We start from the raw sequence: 24,483 nt of genomic DNA, 5'->3' as shown, positions 1-24,483 counted from the left end.
TTGTGGGAGGGGCCTGGTTTCCCTTCTTAAGGTGCACCAGTCCCCTCCTCACTACCGTCTCAGGTCTGGTGATTTGCATACCGTCACTTCCGACCCATGCAAACCGCCATTTACTTACCTTTCACCTCGTGGGAACGTGTACCTGGTCTGCAGCCCCTGGCCATCTGTCTTGTTGCTTCCTGACCCGCCAGAGCCTCATCCAGGATCTGCCTTCATACCGGGATATCCGCCCCTACTCCAATCCCAGAACTTCCGTTCCCGTGGCAATCGTGTCGCGACCCATGTCGTAAAAAACGTAAGTCCCTAGTCGCAGGCACACAGCATCATCCTGGGACGGCCCTATACTTCCTCCCATGTTGTGCTTCTATGTTCGGTTTAATGTCTGGTCTTTCGTGGCCATACGAACGGTCAGGTTACATACTGCCGGGAGGATGCGCACGAACGCTCCAGTTAGACATACTAATTAATAACGATTGTCTGGTAATTCCTGCACTGCATTTCGCAATGGTTTTGTGGTTTAAAACGTTCTGTGATATTTTCAACCTCATTAGCCATCACTAGGGTCGTTCGTATATGTTTAAACCGAACGGCCAATGTTGGCATTAATACACAATATTTTCATACGAATGGTATGCTTTCTCTATAGCGTTTACGCAGTGTCGACCTCTGGTGGCTAATTTTGATAATGCATAGATAGATTTTGTCACCATGGTAAATTGGTTAAAGTCATACAACACAGTACTGATTACTTGTGCTTAGGACTCATTAATAAACCTGCAATTACATTTCCTTTTCTCGGTATTCCTATTTTACTACTCCAGTTGATCCAGGTCTCTTTTGTTCATACTATAGGCACGGTTATCTCCCTACCATACTTTATTTACTCTCTGGGGGGGCTTTGTGTTTTCCCACAATTCCTGTCGGATTCCTCCCGCATTGCGCTGGGTCGGCATGCCACTGCTGACTTATGCATGTGGAGGGAATTCCTATGTAATTGAAATGGGGAAAGTATATTTATCCTGTTTTGTTTTGTTTTTTTTGTTTTTTTTGACATTCTTTATTTTTGTTTGTCGGTCACAGATATGTAACATACAGATCTTGTTATTGCATTGAACATATGCGGATGAACATTCTTACAACAGTTAAACATTTAGTTTTTAGTAGCAGTCAGAGCTAGGTATATTCTTTTCTATTGTGTTGCGTGTAGAGCGTATTACCGTGTTGGCTACCTGTTGTTTGCGTCTGTGTTTGTGGGTATTCAGGTGTATTTATTTTTTTGTTTCAGTAGGTACGTGTAGGGTGAGAGCTCGGGTGTAGTTTGCGCTGCCGCGTGAGCAGCGTTTGTGAGAGTGTCGATGTCTTCGTTTCGCGTTGTGACCCCTTCTCAAGCTACGTTTTGTGAGTTTTGGTTAGAGGTGGGCATTTTCCGAGTCTTATTCCCGGGTCGTGCAGCCAGGTGTTGGCGTGTATCCCTGTTTGGCTTGTTACCCTTTTGTTTTCTTTACCCTGAGAGCTCAGGTGGGCGTTGTATTCATTCGCAATTTTTTAATGTGCGTTGGGTCAAGTTCTGGGTGTAGGCCGTGTGTGTGATGTTGTCTACATTTGTGATCGTGTCATCTCTATAGGGTTGTTTGTGGCGTCAGGTTGTGTTTATGTTCGATTTGTGGTATCTTGGTCCCTATTGGTTTAGTGTGTCTTCAACTGTTACTGCCGTTGTTGGTAGTCAGAGAGACCTAGGTCAGCTAGCCTTTGTACTCCGATCGTGTTGCCTTCTCCTCTCTGACAGTCTGTCTTCTCTATTCGTAGGTGTCTGTTCGTTATGGTCTAGATGTAGTTTTTGTAGGGTGCTGCGGGTGTGCGTTTCTGTTGTACGTCTATAGTCCCTGGGGGGGGGGGGGTGTTATGTTCAGGTGTGCGGTTCTTTTAGTTGTGGCGTTTATTGTAGCTGTACGTTGTCTTGTCGTGAAGCCTGCGCCCCCGCCGTGGTAACCCAGCTCCCTCCTGTGCCCGCTCGCGCAGCTCTTTTTGACACACAGTCCGCCCAAGGGAACCATGTCAGGGCACACTTGTCCGAACGTCCCTGCAGTGAGGCAGTCATCATTTCCAGGTTGTAGATTGTTTCCACTCTGTCTATCCATTGCTGAAAGGTGGGAATTGTTGGGCTTTTCCACATTGTTGGTATAAGCGTTTTCGCCGCCGTGAGCAGGTGTATGGTGAGGCCCTTTTTGTATTTCTTCGGTGGTATGTGTGTGTGATTCAGTAGCATCGGTAGCGGCTGTATGGGGATTTCCATTTCCGTGAAAGCATGTTGGGCAGAATTTAGGGAGAGTACATACCCCAGTCCAGGCAGTCTACCAAGCGGGTCTGATTCTGTGGGCCGTCTGTTTCCAAAGGGCCATGGACACGGAGTGCGCAGGTCCGGTCCGGGTCGGTATTCGTGCCTTGCAAGCCGAGGAGAGGTACATTACTCAGCCTATTCCTTGGGGATCTCTGGGCCTCCTCTGCGGTGCTGTGGGACCGGGTCCACCAGGAGATTGTGTGCCACCTCCGTTGGTCCTGTTGCCCGGGCCGGGGGTCCTTCCAGGATCCAATTCGGGATCTGCACTGCGGGTAAGTTGGCTGCGTTCAGGAAACGGGGTAAGTCGTTTGGCCACCGGATAGTGTGCCACATGTTGCCCATTCATGCTTGTAGGCTAAATGGGAACCCCCACTTGTAGGGAATCCTCTTCTCCTGCAGCATCCGGGTTAGCGGTCTCAGGGCCCGGCGTGCATCTAATGTGATGGACAGGTCTTGGTAGAGGGAGACCTGGGAATCCATATAGGAAATCCGTTGCTGTGTACTCGCCGCTTGCATCAGGGTTTCTTTAAGTTTAAACGATTCTAGGGAGCAGATGACATCTCTTGGTAAGCTGTCTCTTCTAGGAGCCCGCAGGGCCCGGTGTGCTCTTTCGATGTCAAAGTCGTTGGGGGCTGTGTCCCCTAGGAGGTGCGTGAACAGGCCTACAAGGACCTCGTGGGGATCTTCACCCTCCGCCTCCGGTAGGCCTCGGATTCGAATGTTCTTCCTGCGGCCTCTATTATCGAGGTCCTCGACCTGTCGGCGCAGGCCCAGTAGCATATTTCCTTGCCTCCCAGTCGCTAGTTCCGCTGTTTGCCGGTATTGGGCGTTCTGTAGACGTTCTTCTTCCAGATCAGCCACGCAGTGCTCCAGCGCTGTGAGGTCCCTACGGACCGCCGTGATTTCCTCCCTAATAGCTGCTCTCAGTTCCGCGACCACTTCCACTTTGTCCTTGCGGGTGAGCATGTTTGCCGTTATTTTCGTGAGATCAGCCGATATTTGGGCTAGCGTGGAGGTCGCTGGGGAGGTCTGGCTTGAGTGCGCCATGTTGGAGCTTGGTGAGGACGGCGGCGTCGAGGCGGCGGTGTCAGTGCCACAGAGGCCCTGCGGTGTTGTGAGGAATTCGTCCATCGGCCCGGGGTTTTGCCTAGCCGGGGTAGCACCGGAGGTACCAGCCGTACCCATTTGTTTAGTTTTCCCCATTTTTAGGGTAAAGGATCGCTATGTACTGGGGTTTAGCAGGTTGGGGCCTAGGAGCTCAGGTCGAGTACGTCTCACTCCATCGGCAGTCAGGCCACGCCGCCCTTTATCCTGGTTTTAACTGGCAAATCCTTTTCAGTCTGGACGGATGCCACTGCCAAATCTGGTTTTGCCGCCATATTTGGTAACATGTGGATGAGGGGTTACTGGCCAGATGAAATTAAGGATGTCCCAGAGCTCACTACCACCTCAGCCTTGTTTGAACTTTATCCGATAGTGGCCGCCGCAGTCATATGGGGTACATGCTGGTCAGGTAATACGGTATGTTGTTTTTCAGACAACATGACAACGTGCCATATTGTTAAAAAAGGACACTCTTCGTCCCTGACCATCATGCGTTTTATGAGGAAGTTGACATGTCTGGCGGCTAAGCATGAATTGTTCCTGACATGTATACATATTCCAGGGGTCCTGAATATCGCAGCTGATCATTTCTCTCTCTGGATTTCAACAGCAGACTTAGTAGCCACTCCGGCTCCACAGTGGCAGGACATGGATATGGATTAGATAATTTACTTGCTCATGGGCGTCACCTCTCACACCTATGTCTTTCTGCAAACATGAGGAAATCCTATGATAGGGCTTTTCACATTTTTAATAGATTTTTGCTGGAGTTTCACATCACGGACAAGTTCTCCATGGGAACATTGGTAGTGTTCATCTCTTTTATTGCCACTTGCACCTAAAGCTATCTTTGAACACCATTAAATTATACTTTACCGCGATCCAACACCACATCCTCACCACATGGCCTGATAAACAACGCTTCCTGTCATCCTATCAGGTTAAAGCCATATTAAAAGGTATAAAAGACTCCTCACCTATACCTACACCTTCTAGACTACCCCTCCACAATGACTTGTTCCAATCACTTTCAGATCTCCTAGATGCATCACCATTCAAGACCCAGACAAATCACATGATTAAAAGGGCCATTTATTTAGCATTCTTTGGCTTTCTCTGACCTAGAGAATTCACCACCACCAACACTAACTCAGCTGACTTAGTCACCAAAGCACAACTGGTGAAAGCACACGACCACTACATACTTTCACTAAAACACACAAAAACTGGTGGAAAGGGTCGGGCAGTAAAAATCACATATTACCCCACAGGCAATCAATGGTGCCCCGTCAAAGTCTTGGGCCATTACCTTTCCTACAATCAAAATACCCCTAATCAACCACTTCTGGCTCTACACGGGAAAACACTCACCACTAGCAGGTTAATGCTGTATGTTAGAATCTTACTGGTAACCTGGCTAATTACTCAGGTCATTCATTCCGTATCTGGGCTGCCACCATGGCTTCCAAAATAAATATTCCTGTACACATCATCAAAACCTTAGGTCAATGGAAATCCACTGCCTACACTAGATACATACTTAAACCTACACAACAGGTACGACAAACATTCCGGAACATGTTAATGTGATGTATCCATGTTACGATATCTCTTTTTGCCCTCTTTATTTCAGCTCTACCACATAGTCGGTTCCGGCACACCACAACCGACTTTATTTTCTTCCCTGTATGTCTTATTCCCAAAACTCTACGGCTTTTGAGGCCCTGAACACAAATAAATAAATATTTGTGTTAAGGGCCTCAAATATATAAATGTTTTTTTTATTAAAAAACAAATAAAAACGCTAACTTTGGCCAGCGTGTTTGACTACTACAACAGATTGGAAATACCGCATTTGGAATACCCTGTCTACATTTAAAAATGGTATGCCATGATGGGGTTATTTCACATTCCTGGGCTACCATATGGTCTCATAAGGCAACACAGACCAAGCAAACCAATCTGGCAAACTGAATTGGGCAAGCCCTATATTGACCCTGTACCTTTTCAATACACCATAAAACCTGTACATGGGGGAGTATTGTTATACTCGTGAGACTTCACTGAACACCAATATGAGTGTTTCAAAAAGTAAAACTTATCATGATGATGAAATCACCAGTAAAAGTGCAGTTTTTGTGTAAAAAAAAAAAAAATGCAAAAAACAAATATGAATGCAAACTTTGTCAAGCGTTTGTGACTAATTGGCTACTACAAAAGACTGGACATACTCCATTTTGAATACCGTGGGTTGTCTAGTTTTACAAATGGTATGCTATGATGGGGTTAATTTTCATTGCTGGGCTGCTATACGGTCTCAAAGGCAACATAGGCCCAGCAAACCAATCTGGCAAATTTCAATGTGCAAACATGGAAAATGGGAAAGCCCTACATTTGACCCCTGTAAGTTTGCAAAAACCCATAAAACCTGTACTCTGGGGGCACTGCTGTACTCAGGAGATGTTGCTGAATTCATATTGTGGTGTTCTCCAATTACTACCCAAAAGGTTAAAGACTGGTGGTAGAATTAGTGCACGGAAAGTGTTAAAATACCACCATTTGAAATACCCTAGGGTGTCTACTTTTCAAAAATATATGGTTTGATGGGGGTAAATTACATTGGCTGGTTTAAAAAAAGTCCCAAATAGGACATGGGTGCATGATAACCTGCTGTGAAAATTCCAAGTTGGAAAACTGGTATGCGCACCCTCCAAATAAGGTCTTTTAGCCCCCAGAAAACTCGACACACCTATACATGGGTGGTATCACTGTACTCAGGAGATGTTGCAGAGCACATGTTGGGGTGTTCTTTGGCAGTAACCCTTAAAGTTCTCCGTACGTGTATTCTTAAATTGCTATGTGTGTAAAAAAAAAATCACCAATTATTTATTTATTTATTTATTTTCATTTGGCATAGATTGGTGGTAAAATGCTTGCATGAAAAGACCCCTTAAGGACCAAACTTCTGGAATAAAAGGGAATCATGACATGTCACACATGTCATGTGTCCTTAAGGGGTTAATACCTTAGGTTGTCTTCTTTTAAAACATTTTTACACATAAAGAGTTATTCAGGGATTCCTGACAGATATTAGTTTTACAATGTAAATTTAGAAAAATGGTTTGGAAATAGCAAAGTATACTTATAGCCCTATAACTTTCCATAAAAAGCTAAGAACATGTTAACATTGGGTATTTCTAAACTCAGGACAAAATTTAGAAACTATTTAGCATGTGTGTGGGTTTGTTTACATTTTTTCATCATATTTTATAAAAATTATAGTAAATTATGATATGATGAAAATAATGGTATCTTAAAGACCATTTAATGGCGAGAAAAACGGTACATATCATGTGTGGGTACAGTAAATGAGTAAGAGGACCATTACAGCTAAGCACAAACACCACAGAAATGTAAAAAAAAACCTGGTCCTTAACGGTAAGAGAATTTAAGAATGGTCTGGTCACAAAGGGGTTAAAAGCCAACACTACATACAAGCACACCCATGCATTCAAACACAAACATTACATAGAAGTACATCACTGAATTCAAATGGCAACTGTACATACAAATACACCACTACATGCACACACTCCATACAAAAACATAATTACATTCACATGCACAAACATTGCTCACAAATACAATCATGCAAGGATGGGCAAATGGTAGATCCCCAGCTTGCATTTCCACCTTTCGGTCACCCTTGCGCTAGAGGGGAGCCCTAAAATATTTCTTGCATCAGGGCCCTCATTACATTAGTTCCGACACTGCTCATTACTAGGGGCTCTGTAATATCCAGTGTGTACTCTTCTTTTACAGAGCCCCCAGTAATGTGCAGTGTGTGCTGGGCCCACAAGATGGCTGACATACCTGACTCTGAAGCGGGATCCATATGTTCTGACATTCAGCAGGGAGAGCGCATGTACTCCCAAACACAAACAGCCACCTCGGTGGAGACAGTACTCTGAGATGCTCAAGCACCTGCAACAAAGCAGGACATTCAAGACCTTCTACTTAACATGCGGAAAATGTTTACGGCAGATCTAGATCTGATAAAGGTGTAAGTGCAAGGGTTGACCGCCCGCATTCAGGCTTCAGAAGAAGATAACATAGACATGCGTAAAAACCTTACACCAAGTACAGTTTGCACATGCAACTATGGCTCTAAAATTGGACTTGATTACAGTGTGTATGTGAGTGATTGTGTATGTATGTCTGTCAGTGTGTATATGAGTGGGTTTGTCTGGCTGTCAGTGTGTGTATGTGTGGCTGTCTGTCAGTGAGTGAGAGTGTGTGTGTCTGCAGGGACGTGTCTTCCGAGAGGCAAACAAGGCATCTGCCTTGGGCGGCACTTTGCAGGGGGCGGCAAAAAAAGCCCCCCCCCCAAATGCCCAGGCAGATCTCTTGCTTGCCGTGCGTCGTGGGGGGCTCAAGAGCTGGAGGGAGCATACTCTCCTGAGCACTTCCTGTTCAGCTCCCTCCGCGCCGCTTAATGAAGCCGGGAGCCGGAATATGACGTCAGACCAGCTCAACGGCATCACTAAGCGCCACCAACTCAGCCTGTGCGCCCGACCAGCAGCACCACTGGACAGGTAAGCAATCCACTCCAGCTCTCCCAGGGAGGCTCGGTGGATATAAAATAAAAATAATAATTTGTAAGTGTTGGGAGAAATGTGTGTGTCTGTGAGTGAATGTGAGTGTGTATGTGTCGGTCAGTGAGTGCATGCATCTGTCAGTGTGTGTTCAAGTAATAGTGTGTGTGTGTATGTCATTAATTGTCAGTGTATATGTGAATGTGTGTGTATGTCAATGAGTGTATGCTTCTGTCAGTGAGTGTGTGGCTTTGACAAGGGGTGGGGAAAATTTTAAATTGGGGAGGGGGGCGGCCCGAGCACCGTCCTGCCTAGGGCAGCCCAAATCCTAAATACACCACTGAGCCCAGCACACTCTTACCTTACATTCCCAGCAGTTCCCTTCAGCTCCCCTGTCTAACTCTCGCGAGTCCTGTGGCTGTCAGAGCATTGCCACAGGTTACCAGAGAGTTAGACAGGGGAGCTGAAGGGAGCTGGGAAGGTAAGTAAGAGTGTGCTGGACCGCCACGGGCCCCCCCCCCCCCCCCCCCCCCCCAAGGAATGCCATATCCCCCCTTCCTGGACAGGTAAGAAGCAGTGAGAGGGACTAAAACAAAATGTAAAGAAAATAGTTGTAAAAAAAAATTGCCCTCTTCCCCCCCCCCCCATTTTACACAAATTCCATACCTACACAAACACACAAACTGCATTCATTATATACACACTACACAAACACACACTCTGCATTCATTATACACACACTACACAAACACACTGCATTTACTACACTCACACTGCATCCACTACACAAATATACACTGCATTCACTATACACACACTACACAGACACACTCTGCATTCATTATACACGCACTACACAAACACACTGCATTTACTACACTCACACTGCATCCACTACACAAATATACACTTCATTCACTATACACACACTACACAAACACACTCTGTATTCATTATACACACACTACACAAACACACTGCATTTACTACACTCACACTGCATCCACTACACAAATATACACTGCATTCACAAATCAAATATTCTCACTGCATCCACTACACACACACACACACACACACACACACACACACACACACACACACACACATATATATATATTTAACACATTCTGAATGGCATGTATATTTTGTGCATTTACCTTTTAATAAAAAATAATTTGCTAAAAAAAAATAATAATAATCCTGTTCAGTTAACAGTAGATTTGTGTAGAAATTGTGTTGTTTTTTTATTTTTTTTTTTAAATGGCAAATGTACAGAATATCGGTATCTTCTCTAAAAAAAATCAATATTGGTTGATCCCTACTGGTAAGTGCATTAATGACCGTGTGAAATGACATGTTTTTTGATGGGTTCTTATTTTGTACACATCAATATATTCCAATAAAAGAAAATCATGTTCCTGCAAAATTCAATTAGTTCTCATTTTTTACTATGTCCTACATGTTTTTATATTTTTAATCCTCCATAGACCATGGTCTTTTCTCTTTCAGGAATTGTGGACAACTTTACTTTAACTATGTAAGTATAGGCTGTATGGGCCGGTAAGCTCATGTATAAAAAAAAAACAAAAAAAAAAACAAAAAAAAAAACTGTTTAATAGTAATAAAATGTGATTTTACACTTAAAAAGGGACCCTATAGTCACCAGAAAAACTACAGCTTATTGTATTTGTTGTGGTGAGTAGAATCATTACCTTCAGGATTTTTGCAGTAAACAAGGTCTTTTTAGAGAAAATGCAGTGTTTACATTGCAGCCTAGGAATAACTCCACTGTCCACTCCTCAGATGGCGGTTGGTCCGGGGCTGTGTCTGACTTGTGCTGGCTCTGCCTCCTTGATAAGCTCAGCCAATCTTATGGGGAAGCATTGTGATTGGCTCAGACCACCACTGATTATGTCAGCAGACAGAGGCAGTTTACAGGCAGATCAGGGGCAGAGCTTCATATTTGATACAAGTAAGATTTTACTATATTTAGGGAGGCAAGAGGGGGCAGGGGAGGCTAGATGGTGGTTTTAACCAGGGGCGGCTCCACACTTTTTAAGGCCTTAGGCGAAGCTCAAACACTCGGCCCCACTAACACCCAAAGTGAAAAAAATAGAGTTGCATCTTGTGTGTGTATAAGGAGCAGTCTCTATATTGAAATGCGTGCTTGCAGCGCTGGATACAGAGAGTCAGTCTCTGCATTCATTGTTCAGAAGCTTGCAGTGTCACGGCTCCCTGTGCCCCTGCATTGTGAGCTCTCTATTTGTAGTTGTAACATAATTTGCAATAATAAAGTTACAGATTAAAAAACAAAACCGTGCCATAGATATTTTCCCCTATGGTTAACATGGTTTGAGGAGGAAGTGTGAACGGTCGAGTGGAGGTAAGTGTGTCAGTGCAAAGTGTGTCAGGGTTGGGTTGGGGTGAAGGGTGAATGTGGCATGGTTGGAGGATGGAGTGTGACAGGATTAAGGGAGGGTTAATGTAACAGGGTGAGTGTGGCAGAGTGTGACAGGATTAGAGGCATTAATATGTAAGGAAAAGTGTGACAGAGATGGGGCGGGAAGGGTGTGACAGTGAGAGAAGGCGAGTGTGACAGAATTAGGGGGGTTAATTTGACAGAATGATTGTGGCAGAGTGAGGGCAGGTGAGGTTAACAGGATCGGAGTTATTAATGGATGTGTGAAGGGACTGGCAGTGTGGGGGGGGTGACAGTGTGAGGGGAGTATGGTACGACAGTGTGTTGGGGGGTGACTGTATGAGGGGGGTGACTGTGTATGAGGGGGGTGACTGTATGTGAGGGGGTGATACTGTGTGGGAGAGGTATGAAATTGGGAGAGGGGTGTGGAAGGGGGTTATTGTGGGAGGGGGTAGGGTAAGAGAGAGAGGGGTGCTAGTGAGATAGAGGGGAGTGATACTGTGTGAGGGAGGTTGGTGATACTGTAGATACTGTGAAGGAGGGTGTTGATGGGAGGGTGTTGATGGTGTGAGTGATGGTGTGATTGTGATACACGGGGGGTGATACTGTGAGGGTGGTTGGTTATACTGTAGATACTGGGAGGGAGTGGGGTGATACTGTGAGGGAGGGGTTTGATGGGGTGATGGTGAGTGGGGGGTGATAATGTGTGGGAGGGGGTAATTCTGTGAGGGGGTGATGGTGTGAGGAGGGGTGAGGGAGGAGAGTGATGGTGTGAAGGAGGTGATAGTGTGAAGGAGGGTGGATGATGTCAGAGAGGGGCATACTTGCAAAAACAGAATATTCAAGGAAATAATCTTTCAATGTAGGGTAATAACTGCTTGATCCAAGGTTTAATCTGACTGCCATTCTGGGGTCAAGAAGGAATTTTTTTCCTAGCTCGTTGCAAAATTGGAAGTGCTTCAAACTGGGGGGTTTTGCTTTTTCAACAGCAAAAAAACAAATGTGAGAAAGGCTGAACTTGATGGACGCAAGTCTCTTTTCAGCTATGTAACTATGTGTGATGGTGTGAGGGAGGGGGATGATGGTGTGAGGGAGGGGGATGATGGTGTGAGGAAGAGGAGGGGGATGATGGTGAATGGGATTAAATACCTTTTTTATTTTATTTTTTTTGTGCTCTCTGGTGGTCCGGTGGCCATAATATCGGTCTGCAGACCATGAATCTTGCAAGATCCAGTCAGAGCGTTGCCGTGGTAACCCTCGGCAAAGATCTGATTGGCCAGATCTTGCAAGACACATGGTCTGCAGCTCTGCACATTGCAGAGCTGCAGGCCGGTGTCTGCGATGGGTGCTCTCCTCCCAGGCAGAGCAAGCCGCCTGGCCCCCACCTGATGTCGGGTCTTCGGTCACTGACCGAGGACCTGACACAGTCTGCCCCACGGTGATCTAGGCGGCCGCGAGGCCCCAGCCAATGCGAGGCCTTGGGCGGACACCTAAACCACCTAATTAGAAAGCTGCCTCTGCTGACTGGCTGAGATCCCTGGGGCTGGGTTAATAAATATTTTATTTAAACCATTCTTAAACAGTTTAATACTTAAGTGGCGTACAAATAAACAAATGATTTTTCACATATAATAATATAGCAGCTGTAGCACTTTGTGGATACTCCTTGAATCACACAAATCAATAGTTTTAATCAAAACCCATACCTCCGTGTTTAGGTAATGTACCCCCATCTATAAAACACAAAAGTGCCAGTGGGGAAGAAAAGAAAAGAAGAAAAGATTTGTTTAAATTAGAACACTTACCCCTAGGTATTACAGTGGGGAAGTTGGTTCTCTTAAAGATAAAAAAAAAAAAGTAAAACACAATAGTACAATAGTGCTAATGATTAGATAGTTCATAAATACAGGGTGTATTGTATGGTCACAATATTAAGAACCTTTTGAATGATCTGGCTCTGAACGTAAATGCTTTTGTGCCCTTTTGGCAGTGCCATTACCTCTTCTGGTAACCAACCAATTCCTTCCAGTAAGGTGTATATACGTAAACACAAGAATGGAGAGCAATATGGTGCATTATCTTGAAGCTTATGCTCATTTTTGGGTATATTGCGCTCCATTTATTTTGTTTACTTATATACACCTTACTGGAAGGAATTGGTTTGTTACTATTTCTAATTAATTCTTCACCAAATAAGATATATTTTAGTTTTAAAGAAAGTCTAGAAAATAATACATTGTTTACCTCAGGGAAAAAAAGGCATTTTTGAGGATTTATGATGACACTATACGGAAATAGCAGTTTGGCAATCTGTCCATTAACAGGACTGTACTCAGGACATAAAGTTAATCTTTAAGATGTTTCCCACAGAAAGGGTTCTTTATCTTATCTTTCAGAAAGGGTTCTTTATAGGATGGAGAAGTATTTTTCTAATGAGGTCCTTTTTCAGATTCCATAGAAATTTTAAAAAAGGTGTGAATTTTTAAAATATATATATTAAATTTTTTTGAAAACCATAATATTACAGGCTACAATAGTTACTGGAACACTAGAGTTAGCAGTACAAATGTCTATTACTTATGGTATAGTGCCCTGTTAGCCATTTAGGTCCCCAGCCTCCCTCAGTGCAAGGGAAAATAAAACATTTCACTTACCATTTCAACCTTGCAGCACCAGTCTGAACGCTGCTGTTCTGCCTGTAAGGCTGTCATCAAGATCTCAGCCTATTGGAAGGCTAATGCATGGCAAAACGCTGTGCTGTGCAACAGACCATCTGATAGATCCTCTGCATGAAATAGCTAAGTTTTACCCTGCTATTTTAGGGAAGCACTAGCAGTTGTCAGTGATATTTAAAGAGCCTTAGTGTTTAAGTGGTCAAAATATGTGGATAAGAATTTGGAATTATTTTTTTTCTCAAAATATTAAAATATGAAAGACATCACATATTAAGAAAAAAAAATGAATATTGCAAAATTAAACTCTTTTTTTGTAATATTCAATCATTCTAAACATCTATCTAAATCTTTTTCATTTGAAAAGCTTATCTAGCAATATTGATCCAAGGCCTTAATTATATATAATTTTTTTTTTTTTTTTAAGGGGCTTTCCATTTAATCCAAAATTGGGAATTGATAATCCTGCGTTGTGTCTTGGAGAGGATACAGGTAACGTGTTTACATATGGAACATTCTCTGTGATTGTAATGATTGCTATTCAGCTACTTGATGTGAGTCCCCTCATCATATTGAATGCAGATGCTTATTTTCTCATTACTGTAGGGATGAGCAGCGTACCTAGATGCCTCTCCATTGAAAGGTGGATTTACTCTGCAACTCCTATGGATTTTCTTTACGGTCTCCCACCTAAATAAATATTTAACAGTGTGCGTGACTGTAACGTGAACCTGCCCTGTCTGTCTAACCCCATTTAGTTACATTCACCTGTCATGCACGCTGCCACATACCCACCCTGTGACATACACCTAAAAAGTCACATGCAGCCACTCACCTAGTTAATTTCACCCCATGCACTAAATTAAACATATCTAGACATAGTATACTACCCCTACACTATCACATCTTACTCCTCATTCATCTACCTTGTTGCTCAACTACACTTATTAACCAACACAGTCACAGAGCTACCTACACCCAGTAGTCTGTATTCATGTACCTATGAAGACAAATTTACCTCCCCACCCACTAACCATTTCCTACATATGTTATGCACAAGCTCATATACGCTGGGTTGGCGCTCCGATTCCTCCAACGTCATCAGACAGGGGAACCTAATACGCAAGCGCATAGGAACGTATTGACTTAATGCTTTCTTATGCTGATTTCACGAACGCTGAATTTCCAGCACCATTTAAGGGACTTAGAGTTCGGTAAACTCCTGGAAGCGCCTCTAGTGGCTGTCTGATAGACCGCAACCAGAGACTGTCTTAGTACTGCAATGTAAACATTGCAGTTTCTCAATGAGATGAAGTGGTCTGGGTGCCTTTAGTGTCCATTTAAGAAGCTTTTCAAATGATGCAAAACTTTTCCAAATGATTACCTACAGAATTCAGACCTCCCAATATTGGAAGGCATGGGGTATGCAAGCCTGAGAGGGGGCATCGCCAGTGACGTGACTCATAATCAGTGGGCTTGCTTTAAAAAAAACAAATAATAATTACCAGATTTTACTAATTACATGACGTAAAGTCATGATTTTATTAAGGACACGGAGGCGAGTATTAGGCTTTATCTCTTTCTTTATTCCTCAGCAGCAAAGAAAGGATATTGATATTTTTTAATATAGCAATAACAAAAAAACACAAATACCCCTAAGGGTTAACCATGTAACATTCCATATCTGTTAACCAATCGGATCAGTCCTTGTACTATGTCCCTTCATGTGACCTAATCTACTTCCTCTTTCTGACTGGTGCCGAAGCTGAACTCATCAACAGGAAAACTTTTCTCAAACTTGGATAATCTCCGGTAGAGGGTTCCGATGAGTCTTCCGATAAAACTAGGAGATAGCGGATGATCCTGGTTGTTTCATCACAGTGTTAAGCTGTAGGAGACAGAGAGAGATATGGTAAAATATGTTCGAATATCGTTGTCATGCATATAAGCGATATCCATTTTTTAAAACAGCATTCATATCTGAAACATTCCATTAGATTGTCAATTTACATCAATTATTCTTATATATAACTTTGAATCTGAACAGTCAACCACTCCAACCTGTTTATGAGCAATTGGGTGGGAAATTACATGTATTGCTTACCTTTCATTGGGCGGGCTAATACTCGCCTCCGTGTCCTTAATAAAATCATGACTTTACGTCATGTAATTAGTAAAATCTGGTAATTTTATTAAAGGACACGGAGGCTCATATTAGGCTAGTTTAAAGCTGTGAAACGACCATAGACGAGATATGTTCTGTTGGACGAAAGTAAAATTCCTTGAACGTCGATTCTCTGGACCAATCAGCTGTGCGGAGGAGGTCTTCCAGTCTACATCCGATGGAGAATGCTTTTGAAGCCATAGCACCTCTAGTAGAGTGTGCTCCATAAACTGATGTGTCGATGTGAGCAGCTGACATTATCCCTTTCACCCATCGTGCCAGAGTTCCTGTGGATACTGGATGATGAGGTTTCCTCACTGCCAAGAACAGGTCCGGTGTTGTTGGGTTCCGGAATGACTGGGTCCGTAGTTCGTATTCCCGCAGACATGCCACCGGGCAGAGGTTAGTGTTGTGAGGAAAGGAGGGGTAGAAGACTGAAGTGATTTTCGACTTCGTACGTCTGGTAATCGTAAACAGAACGCCGTGTGGGGTGAAGGATCGTGCATCGATATCCAGGGCCCGCACGTCTGATACTCTCTTGCAGGAAATTAAGCACAGGAGCATCGCTAATTTTGCTGACACTTGTTTGAGTGTGAGGTCTGAGTTTGGAGGCCAGTCTTGCAACAGACGAAGGACCATATTCACATCCCATAATGTCGTGTAGCGAGGTTGTGGTGGCCGTGCAAATTTCATGCCTCGTAATAGGCGACAAATTAATAAATGTTTCCCGGCCGGGGAGCCTTCCCAGCCGTTGTGTCCAGCTGAAATCGCTGACCTGTACACGTTTATGGTGCGGTATGCCAAACCTTGTTCGTAAAGGGTAGTCAGGAAACCCAGCACCTGATTTACAGGAGCACATATGGGATCCACGTGTTGTTCCACGCACCAACTATACCATGTGTTCCAGGCATGAGTATAGGCTCGTCTTGTCCCTGGGGCCCAAGCTCCTGCCAATAAGTCCAAAGTTGCTTGTGAAACGTTTGGCACGGACCAGGGTCCCCTGAGAGGAGCCATGCTATGAGTCTGAGATGGCCTTGCACTAGGAGTGGGTGAGAGTTCCCATCGGGGTCTGACAATAATTCCGTGCCTCCAGGGATCAATCGGGGAAGGTCGATCGACATTTCCATGAGTGAAGGGAACCATGGCTGTGCCGTCCAAAATGGCGTTAATAATACCAACGATGTTCGGGAGCGCTGTAGGTGTAGGAGAGTTCGCGCTATGAGTGAGAAAGGAGGAAAGGCGTATAGCCTGTTGTTCGGCCAATTTTGTAGGAAGGCATCCACTGCCGTGGCGTCTGGGTCCGGTCTCCAGCTGAAGAATGAGGGAAGTTGAGCATTCAGCCGGGAGGCAAAAAGGTCGATGTGCATAGGTCCCCAGAGTTGGTGAAGCCTCTGGAATGTTGTACGATTCAGTCTCCAGGCGCTGTTGTCTCTTAGGTGTCTGGAATTCCAATCCGCTACGGTGTTTGAGAGACCTGGGAGGTATTCCGCCTGTACTGATATGTTGCGACTCAGGCAGAAATACCAAAATTCTTTCGCTAGATTTGTGAGTGTTGCGGATCTCGTGCCACCCAGGTGGTTGATGTAGCGAACGGCCGATATATTGTCCATGCGCAGAAGTATGGAGCAATCGGTCGTGTGTCCGAGGAGACTCCGGAGGGCAAATGACCCGGCTAGAAGTTCCAAACCGTTGATGTGGAGTTCTTTTTCTTCTGAAGACCATTTTCCACCTGTAGAGGTAGGACCACAACGAGCTCCCCATCCCAGTCTGCTCGCGTCGGATTCTATGACGAGATCCGGAGTTGTTCCGAAGATTGCCCTGCCATTCCATGCTTCCATGTGTTGAAGCCACCATGCCAGCTCCTCTTTTGCCGCGCAGTCTAGAGGTATAGAATCGGAATAGGATTGACCCAAGTGTAGGTGGGTGGTTTTGAGTTGTTGCAGGGATCTGTAGTGTAGTGGTCCTGGGAAGATCGCTTGTATAGAGGCGGCTAACAGTCCAATTATCCTGGCTAGTTGTCGGAGGGTTAGGACCGGTCGTGTCAACGTCCTCCGGATTTCCTTCTTGATAAGTTTTACCTTCTTGATAGGTAGACTGAGTGTTCCTTGGATTGCGTCTATATCGAAGCCCAGGAACTCGATCGAGTGGGAGGGTTGCAGGATCGATTTGTCCCAATTGATTAGGAAACCCAGATTTTGCAAAAGTGTTAACGCCCAGGATAGATGTTGGGTCAGGAGTTGGGTGTCCTGGGCCATGATCAGCATGTCGTCGAGGTATATGATGAGTCGTACACCTCTGCTGCGAAGGAGAGCGACCACCGGCTTCAGCAGCTTGGTGAAGCACCACGGGGCTGAGGACAGGCCGAAAGGGAGGCAGCGGAAGCGCCACATAGTCTGTTCCCATCGGAATTGAAGTAGGTGGTGACATTCCTCGGCAATCGGTATCGTGAGGTATGCGTCTTGGAGGTCCAATTTTACCATCCAGTCTCCCAATCGTAGCAAGTCCCGTAGGCAGTGTATCCCTTCCATCTTGAAGTGATGGTATGTGACAAAGGCGTTGAGCGGCCGTAGGTTTATTACTGGTCTGGTGCCCCCACCTTTCTTGGGTACTAGGAAGATGTTGCTTAGGAACCCGGGGGCGGTAGGTGAGACTTTGTATATCGCACCCTTCTCCTCTAGTGTGCGAATCTCTTTTGACACCAGATGTTTGTCTCGTGTGGAAAAGACAATCCGATGTGGCAGTGAGAGTTGGATTGGTTGTTGTGTGAATTCGATGTGGTAGCCGCGAATGGTCTCTAGGACCCAGGCATCTGAGGTTAGGTTGTGCCAGGCCTCTTGAAAATGAAACAATCTGCCCCCCACCTGTGATACGGAATGCCCGAAAAGGCAGTGCAGGATGTGGCTTGCCCCAAGGGAGAGGCAAGTACCCTGCACGGAGGACAGATGGAGCAAACACAGAAAAAAGAAAAACACAAGTGATAGACAATCACATTAAAAGGCAAAATTTAAACATTAAAAGTACAGTAAAAGCACAGTAAATATAACAATTTGTCAGAGCTTAAAAATTATGTGGTACTTAGCTGAGGCAGCAGCAAAGAAAGAGGAAGTAGATTAGGTCACATGAAGGGACATAGTACAAGGACTGATCCGATTGGTTAACAGATATGGAATGTTACATGGTTAACCCTTAGGGGTATTTGTGTTTTTTTGTTATTGCTATATTAAAAAATATCAATATCCTTTCTTTGCTGCTGAGGAATAAAGAAAGAGATAAAGCCTAATATGAGCCTCCGTGTCCTTTAATAAAATTAAATAGGAGGGCGAACCCGCATGGAAAAAGGGTGGGTTATCCAGCAAAGCACTGGAGTTGCAGGTCCTTGCAGTGAACGTTGTGGAATTGTTCTTTGCAGGGTTCTTGTGCCCATGCACAGCGCAAATGCATCTAATGAGATACTCACACTGTACTTCCCGAGGACAGTTCCCTGGTGTCCCCAGATTTCTGTGCCATCCAATCCAGGACTTTGGGGGGAGGGGGGGTCTTGGCAGAAGTCACCATTGAAGTCTAATTTAATCTGGTATTACTTTTTTATAGATAAATCATTGGGGGGGAGGGGGAATTCAACAGTATTGTATCATTTGGACAGCTTATTGAATAAAGGCCTATATTTCCTATGATGCTCTTTATCGTAAAAGAGGTGGGACATAAAGGAGCAGATATGTAAAATGAGAGGAGCAGGATGTGGAAAGGGAAGAGCAATTTAGCTACATCCATAAAGGGTGTGACCTAGCCGCCCTACCCAACTTATCGAGGGTTGTGTTCTGTTCCCCAGCACTATACTACTGTTAGAAAGTAACTGCTGACTGCATGGCTGAGACTCTTCCTGCATGTCTATTCATAGCCTATAGTTTTATCTTGCTAATAAGTTTGTTTATTTTATCTTTAGTGCTCAGATGGTTGAGGTCCTCTTGTTAAGCAAAAATTGTCTAAATGTTGTGTCCCTAGCTCTCACTGGTGTGGTATACCTTCTTAATGTTTTATTCATGTCATGCCATGACACTTATTATTTTTAACGTGCTTGCTTCTGCTGTTGTGGCACAGCAAGATTATCTGTTATTTCATGAAAAGCAAAAAATAAAGAATGACAAAAAAAAATCTAAAAAAAAAACATTTTCTTTCTAAAACCAGTGAATTGTCATTTCCTCTGTTTGCTAATTGTGAGAAATTATCGTGGCATTAATGGTATTTTCTGCCCATCACACTATCAGGTACTGACCCTGAACCAGAGGCTCGTTTTTGTGTGTTGAGAAAAGATGCTAAAGGTTCCTTTGGGTTCCACCTTCGGATGGATTATGGCAGAAAAGGTCACATTATACATAAGGTGTACCCTGATGGCCCAGCTTACGTTGCAGGTTTGAGAAATGGAGATCAACTTCTGCAGATTAATGGGGAATATGTACACGAACAAGAGCATTTGAGGGTGAGGCTGAAACTGCATCATCAAAGTCTTCTAAATGTATTAGCTACATAGAAATTTAGTAATCTAGGTTATATATAGAATGAAGTCCATTAAATTCAACCTTTAAATCCTCTTTTCTAGGCAAATAAACAATTTCAAATGATGGCCAGTTGCATCACAAAAAGGGAAAAACATTCTTCTTAATGGTAATCAAATTTCTCCTTTGATCAACAACCTGTCTACAGAAGAATTCCCGTATTGCATATTCCCACTCCAACGTGTATTGGATATCACTTAAACGGACACTATTGTCCTCAAAACAACTTTAGCTTAATTAAGCAGTTTTGGTGTATAGATCATGGCCCTGTAGTATCACTGCTCAGTTCTCTGCCATTTAAGAGTTAAATATTTGCTTATGCAGCCCTAGTTACACCTCCCTGCATATGACATACACATCCTTCCTAAACTCTTCCTGTAAAGAGTTATCTAATGTTTATACTTCCTTTATTACAAAATCTGTTTAATTTAGAATTTCTTATCCTGCTCTGTTAATAGCTTGCTAGACCTTACAGGAACCTCCTGTTTGTAATTAAAGTTAAATTAACAGAGCAGGATATAAATACTATTAAAGTAAGTTACATCTGTTTGAAAATGAAACCTTTTTATTTTCATGCAGGCTGTGTCATGCACAGCCAGGGGAGATGTTTGCATAAACAAAAACAAAAGTGATTTAACTCCTAAATGGAAGAGAATTGAGCAGTGAAACTTCAGGGGTATGATCTATACATAAAAACTGCTTCATTAAGCTAAAGTTAAACAAACAGAATATAGGCGCTCACTATAGTGTAACAGGTGATATTAGATGGGCAGCAGTGATCAGCACAAGGATTCCCCACCTTATGAGAAAACAATAGTGAACAACAATAAAAGAAAACCGCGCCCTTATTGTGATACGGACATACGTACTCAAGTCCTTTTGGCCTTACAATTTCAGCGGTATACCTCAAAAAAAAGAGAAATATACAAAATAATAGTGTAACTCTGTGGGTAATCTGAGAGTGAAAAAGAAATATATGGTAATACACTCACATTTGGCAGAGCTAAATACAGAGCTCTGCTGTTTTAGCGCGTAGACGGAATAATCCCCGTCCTAGGATATATGTGAAGTAGTCAGCGTCTTGATGGTCTCAAATAGAAAAAACAGACAGGAATATCCACATAGTGTAGTAAGTACCAATATTAGTATGGGTGATAAGTGAATAAAAGGTATCGTACTCACATTTACCAGAGCGTACCTCGCTCTAGTTAGTAGCGCATAGGTGGTATGATCCCCACCAAGGAATATAGACGAAAACCAGGAACAAAATATAATATGGAGATCTCAGAGTAATAAAAAGTAATAAAAGGTATATAAACTATTTATTAACATATATATAAATAAAAAGCAAGATGCATAAAATACTCTATGAGAAAGTCCATATAAAATCCACTTTACGCGTTTCACCTATGGAGGCTTCTTCAGAAGTGTGGATAGAGTCCTGGTAATGTCCAAATATATAGCAGATGTAATAAAAACCATTTTTTTTTATTACATCTGCTATATATTTGGACATTACCAGGACTCTATCCACACTTCTGAAGAAGCCTCCATAGGTGAAACGCGTAAAGTGGATTTTATATGGACTTTCTCATAGAGTATTTTATGCATCTTGCTTTTTATTTATATATATATGTTAATAAATAGTTTATATACCTTTTATTACTTTTTATTACTCTGAGATCTCCATATTATATTTTGTTCCTGGTTTTCGTCTATATTCCTTGGTGGGGATCATACCACCTATGCGCTACTAACTAGAGCGAGGTACGCTCTGGTAAATGTGAGTACGATACCTTTTATTCACTTATCACCCATACTAATATTGGTACTTACTACACTACGTGGATATTCCTGTCTGTTTTTTCTATTTGAGACCATCAAGACGCTGACTACTTCACATATATCCTAGGACGGGGATTATTCCGTCTACGCGCTAAAACAGCAGAGCTCTGTATTTAGCTCTGCCAAATGTGAGTGTATTACCATATATTTCTTTTTCACTCTCAGATTACCCACAGAGTTACACTATTATTTTGTATATTTCTCTTTTTTTTGAGGTATACCGCTGAAATTGTAAGGCCAAAAGGACTTGAGTACGTATGTCCGTATCACAATAAGGGCGCGGTTTTCTTTTATTGTTGTTCATTAAGCTAAAGTTGTTTCGGTGACTATAGTGTCCCTTTAAGAAATTCACGAGGTTGGGGATTGGTGTTCACATAAGGAAATATTCTTTTTCTATTTTTCCATTTCAATCAGAGAAACATTGTGGGCCAAACAAAGAGATTTCACAAAAGTTCTTCTCTCGTGACAAAAACTCTATCCATGCATTTGTATTCATCTTTATATCATTTTTACACATATAAAAACACTTGTGCACAATACAATGCACATACATTTATTTGCACAAGTGCAACTTTTGTGATTGTTTAACTTTTTAGTATAACCCTAACACACAGAGTATAGGATAGCAAGGGTCAGACAAAGGAAAATAAACGTAATACTGGGCCTTAGTATGGCTGGACTTAACGTTAGACAGAGAGTAAAGAATAGTCACGAAACAAGCCGATGTCAGGGTAACGGAGGGACAACAAGAACTTAGCCAGAGTCGGGTACACGGTAATAGTCAGATGAGCAAACAAGACTGTAGCGGAGGCCTGGTATTCCACAGGTTAACTCCACTAGAGATCCCAGTGAGGCTCAGGAACAAGTAGTAAAAACCCCATGAAGCAATAATTCCAGCAAACAAAGTAATCCACGAATATCCCCATACAGATCCCAATGACTGGACCACACACAGCATCAGGAGCAGAACTGACTTTTAATCCACACAGTCTCCTTACAAAGCATTCTCCCATGCAAGGGAGGGATTCACAGTAATCAGTACAGTATCCAATAGTGTAACAGTTACCTCCCACACATCTCCTCCCCTCAGTATGACACTTAATCCCATTACACATACTGTAGTTTTCCCCGAGTTCTGAATGTACCCTAAAACAAGTAGTGACAATAATACTGTGGGTACCCTCTGGTAGCCCTGATCTGGGTGACTAACATATCCAAAATTCACCCAGATCAGACCAGGGGTTCGGGAGTTAGGTGGAGGGTGTAATTTGACCGACCACACACGAAGTGGTATCCGAAAAGGGTTCCATGTGTTTTGGCCCTACGGTCGGTATTCGTTCGGGAGGTAAAACACACATAAAATACTGCCATCCACGATTAACCTTGCATTCGTATGAATCCCCTTGTTCGGTACTTTAAACTTACCGAACGGGAGGCTGATTAGCCTCCCCGTTCGGGAGTTGCGGAGCCCTGGAGGTCTCAGCGGTGTTTGGGTAATCGAGTGTCCGATTTGAGTTCCAGACACTCGACGACTAAACACCGCTGAGATTTTCGTGCGTAAGATGGCCGCCGCCACGTGTTTGTATACCGAACGGCGGCCACCCAGATACATCAAAAAAGTACCGATTAACCTGCGGTTAGAGAAGTGTGAATGCTTAATAAGGTACACACTTCTCTCTGGGGTGGTCTATTGGTTCGGTAGTTTCCATTTGTATGGAGTACGGATGGAAACTACTGAACAATCATACGAATCCTACATACATTTTAACCATACAAATAGAAAACAACACACGAATTGCAATATTATCACAGTCTTTTAGGACAGCCCTAGTACCATCCGCTACAAAGGCCAGCAAGGATTACAGATAAACTCAGAGTCAGGAAACAAAGCCAAGGTCAATACCAGAATGCAATACAATAACTCAAAGAATGCACTAAAGGGTACTGGGAACAGAAACAATAATAAAGCACAGTATCTAAGGTCAGGTAAGTTGAAATAATACTACGTTTAATTTGATCGGTCCACGTCATGCCTGCGCCCCGTAACGTGCGTGAATGGGGGCGCTGGAATGACGTGGGCCAATGGGAGCAGACCGCGAAGTTAGGCTCCCATTTCCCCTTTAGGAATGTGGAGCGTTCGAGCGACATGCGGCTCGTCTGGAGGCAGCAGAGGACTCCAGCAGGCACGAGGACCAGGTAAGTACCGCTACACTAACAAAGCCTTACCTGTAAAAACAGAAAAGAGCTTAGAAATTGGCTACCTGATTTGAAAGATAAGACATTTTAAAGAATTCCCTTGCAATCACTTTTATCTCGAAATAGTCAAACTTCATGTATTGCTCTTCACTAGAATGGCTGATGCTTCAGAGGCTGGGCAGAATCAGAGCTGTAAAATAGGAGGTCCCAGAAAGCTGGAAATTAAAGCTATTTATTCTCAACCAGATCATGGTTGCACCATTTGAAAGGCAGTTCTATGCTATTACATCTATCTTTACAGTATTTGTAAAAAGCAAAATGGCTGAATCCCAGACAAGCCTAATGTGTTGTTGTTTTTTACCATTTCAGACATTATCATGTACCCTGTCAATTTAAAGACTTCAAAGACTCCCAACTATCCTTATTTAGGAGGGACAATTCATTTTTTTTTTTATCCCAAATACCTCTATCCTCTCTTTTTTATTGTAATGTCCCTCTTTTCTAAGAGCTCTGAGGTGTGCCCGAGTGTACAACAGAGCTCCACAGTAATAATACTCACAGTAATGTGTCTTTAAACTACAATAAATTTATTTA

The 24,483-nt window shown here is 43.3% G+C and overlaps 1 protein-coding gene across 4 annotated transcripts in view; it reads left to right on the top strand.

Moving 5' to 3' along the window:
* Positions 1-24,483, top strand: part of NHERF4 (NHERF family PDZ scaffold protein 4) — a 116,392-nt gene that overhangs the window by 44,281 nt on the left and 47,628 nt on the right. For 2 of the 4 annotated variants that reach the window (XM_063435869.1, XM_063435867.1), the window contains exons 2-4: positions 9,550-9,577; positions 13,559-13,623; positions 19,561-19,772. In XM_063435869.1, the coding sequence (XP_063291939.1) occupies positions 9,576-9,577; positions 13,559-13,623; positions 19,561-19,772 (279 nt within the window). In that variant the 5' untranslated portion in view covers positions 9,550-9,575. Of the gene's footprint in view, positions 1-9,549; positions 9,601-13,558; positions 13,624-19,560; positions 19,773-24,483 lie in introns of all 4 variants that reach the window. The other 2 variants (XM_063435866.1, XM_063435868.1) reach the window with 2 other exon arrangements.

This window comes from Pelobates fuscus, chromosome 11 (assembly GCF_036172605.1).
Source record: "Pelobates fuscus isolate aPelFus1 chromosome 11, aPelFus1.pri, whole genome shotgun sequence".
Taxonomy (NCBI): domain Eukaryota; kingdom Metazoa; phylum Chordata; class Amphibia; order Anura; family Pelobatidae; genus Pelobates; species Pelobates fuscus.
The sequence above is the reverse complement of the archived record's forward strand: the minus strand, read 5'-3'. Positions and strand labels throughout refer to the sequence as shown.